The 10846-nt window shown below is 55.9% G+C and overlaps 1 protein-coding gene across 1 annotated transcript; it reads right to left on the bottom strand.

Moving 5' to 3' along the window:
- Positions 1-1676: 1676 nt before the first annotated feature.
- TGME49_240880 (hypothetical protein) lies at positions 1677-10846 on the bottom strand. Its single transcript, XM_002366666.2, has 4 exons — positions 8652-10846; positions 8026-8128; positions 7275-7513; positions 1677-6975 (listed from the first exon to the last, which is right to left on the bottom strand). Exons 1-4 carry the CDS (start codon positions 9555-9557, stop codon positions 5770-5772), a joined length of 2454 nt encoding a protein of 817 aa, XP_002366707.2. The 5' UTR covers positions 9558-10846; the 3' UTR covers positions 1677-5769.

Below are 10846 nucleotides of genomic sequence, written 5' to 3'. Positions count from 1 at the left end.
AAGCACTCGCCGGTTGCTTCTGCATCGGTCTTACAGAGTAGGTCCGAGCAAGCCAACCAATGGCCGAGCCCCCCTTTGTCACACTTGGCAGATCTGACGGGGAACAGTTTTGACAATGGACTCGCCAGAACGGTTCCATCTGGACACGCAAGTTCCAGAGTCTCTGGTCAACACAGAAGCGCACAACGGGATGCGGCAGGGCTAGCATGTCTACGAACCAGTGTTGGCTCTAAGGTGGCTTCAATTGCAGAGGAAATGTGCGCCCTCCGCAAGAGAAATGAACAGCTCCAGAAACTACAGAAAAAATATGAGGAAAAGATTTCTCAGCTCCATTCAAAGCTGAGAGCCGTAACACAGGCGCGACGCATCTACAGCATGCAAGCAACCAGAGGTCGACGGGGAACAGTTTTCGACGCTGGAGGGCCTCCACTCGCTTCCTATCCTGTGTCTCATGTTATGCCTCGGACTGCATTCTCACCGCTGCCCTTCATGAGGATGGTAGCGCCTGCTGCCCTAATCGAAACTCCGTTCTGTGGAGTGGAGACTCGACCGCGTATCATCCGGAGCTGCTCGTCTCCATGTTTCGCTCTTCGGGGTGACAGGAACGCCCTCCCCATTCACTCCACATCGGTTATGTTCTAGGCTTAATCTGTGGTTTACTCTTATCACTCGTATTAACAGCAAGAGCAAACTAATACTCAGATGCCAATATGATCAGCACCATCGTAGTGGGAGTAAGCATCTCTGAGACAGTATTATTGTTAAGCTTTTTCTTCGGAGTCACAGGAGCCGCATCAGAGGAATGCAAGCAAATCATTCCTCGTGAAGTCGTTGCCACTCCGGTCGTGGAAGTGGCCACATTCCATGCAGTGAAAGAGCAAGGATATGTTCCTAGCGTTTTCTCCTCGTCGTAAGGGGTAGTGTCGCGTCTGCTTGCCCCTTGCCTGCCGTGTAACATGTTCGTTGACTTGCTTGGCGGTCGTAAGGAAAATTGCAATGCTTTGTTCCCTTGGTCTTCCGGCAATCAAAAAAACTGTAGCTGGTGACACTAACCGTTGTCCAGGCTAAACCTGTGCGCCAGATGTTAAACAGAAAAGATGCTTTACATGTTTTCGTACCGTCTTGAAAGTCCTTCCCAGATTCCACTTCGGAAGTCAAAGACAAATCGCAGTTCGGCGTTTTTGGGCAATTCACAGCTGACAATGTAATACCGCTGCATGGCTGTCAACTGCAGAAGACATCCTGCTGGTTCCGTGAAACTAATGCCAGCTAGATCCAGACGAGTGATTTCGCTTCCCGTGAAGTATGTAACACCGACAGAACACTGTATCTGTGTGGCTGACGGTGTGCACGAATAACGCCTACATGCAACACGAAATGAACCTCTGGCCGTGGCATTTGTTCGTCAGGTATATACTTTTCTTCGCAGTTTCCAGTGAGTTACACCAGTAGATGTACACATGTGAACTTTCTGCCGGTGCCAGCGGGATCCCTGAATTCCTGCGCCGACTGAGAAGAGAGATGTCGCCGTGTTGTCTACTGCCACGAGGTTCTAATGCCCTAGGGGACGCAATGGAAAAAAGCTTTTCTTGTGCATGTACAAGGTAGGTAGGGCAGTTTCCCACCTTAAGTGCCAATAGTTCGTGCTGCCGCAGGCAGTGCGCAGGTGCGTGCCTCGAAGTCTCCAGAGTGGTTACGCCAAGCTGGGTCTCTCAATTTGAGGACAACTGTTTTCTCCGCAAAACAGAGCCACGGTTTCCTGTGAGTCCTCGAAAACCGCCCTAACGACTTTTGGCTGAAGGTCGCACGGCCTCAGTGCCGCCGCGCCCACTTTCAGCGTCACAAAACAGGTTCTTGCATCCAGGGCTCTGAGGTCAAAATTGCCCCCGGGACGCTTTCACGTCACGAAGCACAACGAAAAACGTAAAAAAGACGTTTCGATCTTTTTCTCATGACACGCCACCACACGAGAGAGATTCGCACACCTGATCCGACGCAGTGCGCAACGAACAACACCATTATTGCAAAGGAAGCAAAGAGCCAGCGAGCAGGCTGTCCCGCTCGGCTTGCTGCAGCTCCACGAGGCACACCACAGGCGCCTCCCCTCCCTGGCAAACTCCCACACCCGTTTGCCTCCTGACATAGAAATGCAGATACGCACCTAGCGACACAGAAAGGTCCACACTCGTAAAAAGACAATACACCCGCGTGCGGGCTGTAGCCTCGCGCCACCCGGGCAGCCACACACGGAGAATTGTCGAGGAACGGAGAAACACGAAGTTGAGGACGACGCCGACTAAAAATACACCCTATACTTTGCAGAACCGGAAAGTGGCATAGAAGTCGACTCCACCTTTCTGCCAAAGTGCCACGACACTGTGCGCAGTCTAACTCTTCGCTGGCACTGCATTCCCGACACACCGCACAACTCAGAAGCATACACACATCTGCAAACAAATACGCAGCGCAGCCACGCACGTTGAAGATCGAGAAACAAGGAGAAGCGGCACCACGAACACGCCGGACAGAATAGAAGGCAAACTTTTCGCAACGACGACCTTAAGCGGTAGTGTGGATACTCACATGTCGACAGCCACAAGAAAGGGAGCTCGCCTGGCTACTCCCCCGCTCACCCTCCAGCATCATCGAACTTTTCCCGATCCCGAATAGAGGACACGACACCACCCCCACATGAATGCAACAAATACACCGGAAACAGACATGTCAAATTGTTGTGTGGGGTGTTCACGAGAGTGGCCCCCGTCGGAGGGGAACGCCGGACACATCGAAAAAGGGCTCATCGAAATCACAATTTACGAACATAGATAGGAAACCTGCTGGACGGCTAAAAGTCAACAATTTTCCACGTTTTCTCCCTTTCAGCTTCACTTGGCCGTGCGCCGCCTGTTTCTTCCCTGCGGGTCGGTGTGTCACCTCACACTACCACGCCACGAAGACGTAACAGAGAAAGCCTCCTTGCTCAACCGCTTCGTGCTTTAGAGAATAACCTCGAAGAGGTGCCTCCGTAATCACAGTCACTGTCTGAGCACACTGCCACCTTCTCTCCCGTCAGGAAAACCCAGGATCAGTTCGATTTCATGAGCCCAGTCATTTGCTTAAAGACCCCGCGGCATTTTCCTGGTTACAGGCTTCCACGCACGGATCCCCCCAGGGTACAAGGAGGAACCTGGAGTGTCGCGGTATCCTTTTGCTTTGAGCAAGGCCGGACACTGTCTCTCTGTGGCATCTGTTTCCATCGGCTACGTTTCATGTGTATCCGCAAAAGAACGTCTGAGGCAACCAGTGGCGGCAACTGTGTCGCGAGAATTTCGAAGTTCCATTACAATACGCCTTCCCTCACCACTCCCCTAGAGAGCCCCCACCACGCAGCCCCACCAACGTCACGCACGTTGTTGACCGCCGGAATGCCAGTCAACCTTTCTTGACTTGAGTCCTTTTCCGACATTGAACAGAAGGCCTCTCTGCGAGGACCTCTCGACTGGGGCCTGGAACCCTGAGAGCGTTTCTGCACTTTGAGGCGCGAACCCAGCTGTCCGTGCGCCCAAGACTCTGTAGACGAACGCATCGCGTCAAACCGACAAGGCAGCAGACGCCCTTCGGGAGAATCGCAGCTGACACAAAAGCGATGCTACATTGTCAAATCAACCTCCAAGACCGTGCATGCACGTTCCACATTGGCACGCGTGGTGAAATAAACACATCCAAAACGGTTTGTTTCCACACTGTCATTTTGTGACGAAGAACTGAACGTGGACATGACAAAGACCCTTTGACCCCGCCGTGTACCACGGACCGTTTTCGCGGGGCGGAGCCGAGACACCACAACCTGTTCATTGGCAATTGCGCGCCAGCTCCTCAGTCCCTACATTCTCCCTCCCGTAGCACCACTTCACAGGCTCCTCGCCGCCGCGCGCTCTCACAGAGATCCGTGGCAGCCTTTCGCAATGAAGTCCCGAAGCTGCGGTCCGTTTTAGGGAACCCGAGTCCCCGAGCCAATTGGAGAGCCATGCGTAGATGCCGCTGATGAAACATGAAACACACTGGAAAAAATAAAAGTTGTGCGAGGCACTCGGCCTCGATCCCCTCCATGCTTTTTTCCTGCGCGTCTTTGCGCGTGTGCGTCGAAAGTCCAACGGACTCACGACACAGAAGCTAGTTTAGACTTTACGTTTGATTCCCAACTAGCACATTGTCTTCCCAAGACACATCTCACTACCACCGTCGATACTACTCCGGTCTTGGTCGTCTGCTGGATGTTCTTCCAGGTCACAAGAGACACCCAGCCCACATTGACACGCACGGCCGAACACAATTGGACAGGTCCCGAAGAGACAGAACGGTTTTAACGCGGATGTACACCCAATGAAAGTTTGCTATGCCCTCCCGCCGCCGGTGGCAGACACAAGCCACACTTTCCCGCCGAAGCGTCCACAAACAAAAGACAAACAGTCGACACCGGAGCGACTTTGAACGACCAAGTCGCGGGTCTTGGCGCCCGTCCGAGCACCAAACATACACACCATCGAGAGGGCACTGTTCTTGAGCCCCCCGTTTGAAAAATAGACGCGCAACAGAGGCAACGCACCTGCCCGCCTATTGATGCCTTCCAGGGTAAACCTTAACATCAACACACGCCGGCATGTAGCTCGTGCGTGCAACGGCAAACACTTTTGCGCTGCTCAAAAGAGGTTTCAGAAATGCCGCAAGAGATTCCCGACGGGCGCCGGTCTGGCAGCGCCAGGTGTACAGGCACATTGAGACGATTCGCGAGGACACGACAGACACCCGCGGCGGAAGATTCGGCGACGCACTTTAGAGGCGACGTCGCGACGGCAATACACATGGTTTTTTCATTTCGGTACATACAGAATTGTTCCCACGACGAAGAAACTCGAGGTAGCAAGCTCACGAGAGAACTGCATTGGACCTAGCTGAACTGACGACTCTCCCTGGCTGGACGGCCACGAGACCGACAGCAGGCCAGAACCTTTGGAACAAGGTCCAAGCCCGCCTTCTCCCCGACGATCCTTCACCGCATGCTAGGAAAGATTTCCATCACGCAAAACGGTATGCGCACCTTGAACGAAAAATTTGTTGTTTCTGAGGAGGCCGATGCGCGGCGGACGAGTCCGCAAAAGCTTCGCCGCGACCGCCTCGGCTGGCCTCCCGCCAGCCCAAGTAAGTGTGCGTCAACCACTTCATCCTCTCTGTCGTCATTCCCTGGTCTACGAAGATATCTCGCTGGGCTGGAGACACAAAGGCCGAACGGAAACAACTGGTTCCTCGATGCCGGTTGAGAGGTTCCACCGTCATCATCTCAACATAAAGCGAGGCATTATTTCGCGCCCCGAAGAAACTCCACACACCTTCTCAGTGGTATTTGGAGGACCCGAGAAGATCGCAGCCGGCACCCGCTCACACAGTTCGCTCCATGCCCCACAGTACGTCCCTCAAAAAATCCCGGAAGCGCCGCAATCCCTTTGCGTACAGATTGACAGCGCGGTGTCGCATTGTCAGCAGTATGAAGAGGAGCCCTGGTGTCCCTGATCTCCTCCGTGTCCGCTCCTCAAATGGAATTCGCAGCCGAGCGACCGCCTTCCCGTCGAAAACTCAGGCCCTCACATGGTGATACAAACGGGTCAGACACGAATACTTGTACAAGGAGCGCGCGGTGGAAGCGTTGCCCCAGAAGGTGAGCTGGGCGCCTGTGCGTTGACCGGGCCAAGCCCATGGATGCTGGTGGGCGGGTCACCAGTGCGAATCTGCCGAAGACGGCGAGGATGTCAGGGACAACAGGAACTCGTTCAGCGCGTCGTGAGACGTCGAAAACAAGTCGCAGCGACCCGGCAACGGCTGTCCGCCGGCCAGTCCCCCCTGCCTCTCCGTCCCCACAGACCGAGCGGCAGGTCCAAACCCATCGAACGCGTACGGAAACGCCCCACTCCGATTCAACATCCCGCCCATCGCCGTGCCACCTTGCGACTGGACAGAGCTCGCTAAACTCCGGTGGCGCCCTCTCGCGCTGGTCCACTCGTCCTGCCGCGCTTCGTTTCCGACGCCCAAGTCCTTAGCAGCATCTCCTCCCGCCTCGCGCGCCACGTCCCGGCCCGCTCGCAGCGCGTCGAGAAGCGCAGGCAAGAAAACCCACAAATCCTGAGACTGGACGGGCAGTCGCGAGCCGTCGCCAACGGGGATGTTCACACTTTGATCGGGGTTCCTCGACACCGCCGTCGACGCCGCTCCGGGCGCCCACGCTCCCAGGTCGAGGCCTTGAGTGGCGCCGACAGACTCCTCGGACGCGTTTAAAAGTTGCTCTTCCTTCGACAACTCGTGAGGTCCTACAACTCGGCTCTCGGGGCCTAGGTCGCTGCCTGGCCAAGGCAAATACCCGAGACGGCTGAGCAAAGCCACCGGTGGCTCCGACTGTCTGCAGCTCCCTGGCGTGCTGCCTTCGCGTCCGTGGCTTGCGGGCGGAGACAGGCTGCCTCCACTCTCGCGAGTGCTCGTGGAGTCTCCAGCCGGACTCCTCCCGTACATGCTGAGGTACACATCCGATTCATCACACCCGCATCCATTCGCCAGGTCTACGTCTTTGCTTATGCCAGTAAGAGACACTGCAGGCAGAGACAGCCTCCCGCCCGAGGGACACGAGTGCTGGCCTAACGGCTTGCCCGCTTGGAGCGCAGAAAGCGGCGCTGACTGAGGGTCCATGCGTCGGGGCGCCGCAGCCTCCTTTTCCATTCGATGCGTCACCTCCCACTCGACGCATGCACGCTGCTGCTCTTGGCTAATCAGAGACCCTGGCCGGAAAACGAGAGGCAGCACTTCGGGAACTTCTTGCGGTGCAAACACCTTCCGACACGGCACAGTGAACCCAGTCTTCGATCCCGATGTCCGCTGAGCTCGGAGAAGACACCGCGTCCCGACTTTGCTCTCGGGGAATCGGGGATCTGCCTGAAGAAGGGAGAGCGGAGACAAACGGAAAAGCAGGGGGAAAGAAAACGGATGCAGCAAAAATCCGGACATACTCCACAGCCGAGACTCCACAAGACATCGCCCTCCTTTTTTCTCGAAAGAGACAGGAAACCAGCACACACCAACAAGCAACCACAACCATCCGACGCACACATACCCGTGTATCGCACCCTTCAACACAAACTCCATATAGAATGCAGCGGCAAAAAAAGATCCGGCCCGAAGATTGGCCATGACGAATGCACAACTCACACGCAGGAACGGCTGCTTCTGCTTACCTTGGTAGTGAGCTGGCCGTAGCTTCGCGTCGTGACCAGTCGGATTTCGCTTGCACACACATCTGCAACGAGCCCGCTGGCTTCTTGAATTCCGCTGCCCGTACTTGCAGGCTGCGACCCTTGCTGTTGGAAAGCGCGAACGGTCACATCCAGACGAGGCCCCCGATGGTGGCCGCCATTATTTCGGCAACCAGACTGGTTTCTGGAAAGTCTCCAGATGTTCGGTTTCCGTCCGTTGTCTGACAAAGCCATTGCATCGCAGAAGCACATTGGGCGCAAGTGTGGAAGGGACTCAAGGCGACGCAGACCGAAGAGCGGAGACGAGACGCGCGTGTTTCCAGTATGTACTTGAGAATCTCAGCATCGGAACATCGACAGGTAACGAACACAGGAACCGATAGTAACACCCGACTCGAGACCAGTTCACCACAGGGTAGAGAAGCCAGCTTCGTTCTTGTCCACCAAAGTTGTGCTTGTGTCCCGGGGTTAGTGTACGGCTCCTCTTCTGGTGCACAGTGAGCGAAACGAATGACGAAACAAACAGACCCAGACAAGCGTAGTTCACTACACTGACTGGAGGCAGACCCGATGTAGGCGGGCACCTGAAGACCTTTGCACCGGAAACCTCTGATCAAATCGCGGCAACCAGGAACAGTGCTTCACGGTTGGTACAGCCCCTGTCGTTCCCAGGTTTATATACTGCGGCGGCTACGACGGATGAACAAGCTCTCCCATGTGCGTTGCCACTTACGGCCCGATCGGTGGGGCCGGTGCGAAGAAATGAGATATTCCAGCTCAGTTCGGAAGCCACTAAGAAAGTGTTCAATGGCGGCCAGCTTCTTGCGTTCTTGTTGCTGAAGAGAACATGCACAGCGGAAGCGAGGACACATGACTCGCTCGCTTTTTTTTGCCTCTCTCCCCTTGGCTTCGGCATCACTCATCACTCACTCACGAGACACAGGTACTACACGCGCGAGAACCTGCGTTTTCAACTCTCCGCACCGAGAAAGGCACCCTGAAAAGAACTGTGGGTGCGTTCTCATAGCATTTCTGTGTACGAGACACTTCATGACACAGGACACACCACCGGCAGTCGATTTCGCTCCTCTTTTTGGTATCACGAACTCTGCCGGTTCTTCTGTGCGTCGACTCGAAACTGCTGTCTGGGCCTGCGTAACTCTCAAACGCCGCCGGCCTCGGACGAAGGGGGCCCCCGCATGAGTGTTTCAAAGTGATCTTGTTGGAAGAACCGCACGCATTCTCGAACTACAGCCACTCTTGTACACGTAGTTGGATGTTGTTTTCGATCCCAAATGGCAGAAGACTGCGTCCCACAACTCTCGGTCCGCAAGAATCGAAGGAGAACCGGCCGCTTACGTCGCTGAAGAAGCATTCGAGAGTGAGGACTTTTCCGCCTGCTCTGACTGGAGCAGGCCTCTCCTGAAGGTTTCCGCACTTGAGTTGGAGAGGACTGTCGAAGTGGAAATCGGACTGTGCAGTGTGCTTCATGAAAAGATCTGCGACCTGAGGGAGAAGGGGTTCGGGAACATGAATGATGGCAACCTCCACGTGCAGCGCGGCCGCGTACGTGTCGCAGATGCCACCGGAGTGAGCAAAGAGCTTCCACGCTGCGTAGTTCAGTTTCGGACTGATGCAGTAGTAGTTGCGCTTGCAGCAGCTCGTTTCGGACTCTCCACAGACATTGAGGATCTTCCCGTAAGGCAAGCACAGCGGCAACGTCACGAGGACACACGCGTCCCTCCCACTGTTCATGATTTCTGGGGGCAGCACAAGCGAGGGCGGTGGACCAGGTGCCCGCGTCGCCGAGTTGTTGAGCGCCGGAGCTGGCGGGGGAGCGGGATGCGGTTTCGGGGCGCATGAAGCCGCAGTAGGACTCCCCTCAGAGGGCGTTTTCTGCGCAGGGAAGTACATTTGCTGGCGACTGTGGTCCCCGGACGCGGGTCCATACGCAACACTACTCCGGCTCCGGTCGCCGTTCTTTTTCAGAGGCGGCATCGGGCCGTCTGCGTTGTCCGCAGAACGCTCCGGTTCACATCGCTCTAGTCCGGAGGCGTCACAGTCGTGCTTGGACGACGCCGGCGACGCGGCCAGCCCGGTGTGGTGTCCTGCACCTACGCAGAGCGCCGCCAGGTCGGAGGGGAATGACGGCAATCCTGAGAAGAAATCCCCGCAAGGTGGCTGGGAAATGCGGGAGAACGCACCGTCGTTGGAGGACGGAGGCTGCGGAGGAGTTGCGTTCTTGGGCGAGTGTCGATCATGCATTGGCAGGACACCGGGAGCTGGAAAGTACGTGCGGCATGGCCCGAGCGCGCTGTCGAACAAGCGAGGAGGTGCGAGCGTGAAGTCACGAGGCGTCGAAGACCCGCTCTGCTCCTGCTCTGGAAACCGCGAACCGATGATCAGCCGCCGGAGGCTTTCCTCCAGTTTGCTGTCGAGGTCTCCTGAAAAAGCACGTGTAGACAGAACGCGGAACACCTGGCATCAGATGTGGCTACAACCCCTTTTTTGCCGTCAAAACGAAAACCGGGTTGACCCGTTTCCTCGGCGGGAAAATTAAAAAAAACAGACTGGAGGAGCGACGCGTCTACAGACAGAGGCGTGAACCACAGGAGACTCGAGGTTCGCCGAGGTGGATCTACACGCGGATTCGGAGAGACTCAAACACACTGGCAGATTTTCCCGGACACTGCAGACCTCTACATGTCGATGGCACCCGCGAACCGCACTGCCTCCTTGTAAGGGCCAGAACAGGGGAAACCGCGATAGCTCAACTTGCCAAGAGTGCCGAAATCTGGACGAAGACATAAAAACGGCAGAGTGAGAATATCTTTCTTAAACCGGTGATGGTGACGAGCTGACTTGCTAGGCCGCTATGCCTGGCCTCTTGCCACACTCGCTGTCAGACGAAAATACCGTTTCCAGAGGTTCGTTCAGCAGTTGTCAACATGTCGTCCCTTTCCTCCCGTTCAGCCTCGCTTGTTGGACCTGTACTCCCTCAGTTTTCGCATAAATTCGGGTTCCCATGAACGGAACATGGGCATGCCACTGCTGTTGCCCGCAGAGTGGGAAAGACGGATCTACGCGAGATCCGTTCCGCCTTTCTTGATAACGGCCTCTAGACGCTTTTTGCGCTTTTCCCCTTCTTCCCCGTCTGCATCGGGATTTTCTACGCCGTCGAAAATGAGAGTATTCGCAATTCGCGCACAAACGGTGAAGCACGCACAAGCGGGGTGGCATTTGAGGTAGGCGCAGATGTACCACCCAAGGCAGGGGTCCTCCCGGCAGAGACAAATGGCAGTTGGCGTTTCTGGTGGACGTACCCATCGTTGAGTGGAGAGAGGCTGGAGAACCGTTTTTTCCTCGAGACTCCGAGAAGCAGAAAACTCCTTGGGACTCTTCCGAGTGTACGTGTGTGCCTTCTGCTTATCCCTGCGTGTGCACCGGGTTGGCCTCTCTCGGCCGTGCTGCGCGACTGAGGGGCGACACCGGTGGGCAGCGTCCCGGGGCAGGCTTCGCGTTCTTCTCGAGTTTTCGTTCAACACTCGACGAAG

This window comes from Toxoplasma gondii, chromosome VI, assembly GCF_000006565.2.
Source record: "Toxoplasma gondii ME49 chromosome VI, whole genome shotgun sequence".
NCBI classification, from domain to species: Eukaryota; Apicomplexa; class Conoidasida; order Eucoccidiorida; family Sarcocystidae; genus Toxoplasma; species Toxoplasma gondii.
Note: the sequence above shows the minus strand (reverse complement) of the source record. Positions and strands in the feature narration are given on the sequence as shown.

What these genes read in the sequence shown, in the direction of transcription:
- TGME49_240880 (XM_002366666.2), bottom strand. Translation starts at nt 9,557, where the DNA reads ATGCATGATCGACACTCGCCCAAGAACGCAACTCCTCCGCAGCCTCCG. An exon ending in CCGGCCCCACCGATCGGGCC is followed by an intron (nt 7,514 to 8,025) that starts GTAAGTGGCAAC and finishes TGGCTTTGTCAG; the next exon opens with ACAACGGACGGAAACCGAAC. An exon ending in ACGGCCAGCTCACTACCAAG is followed by an intron (nt 6,976 to 7,274) that starts GTAAGCAGAAGC and finishes TCCCTTCTTCAG; the next exon opens with GCAGATCCCCGATTCCCCGA.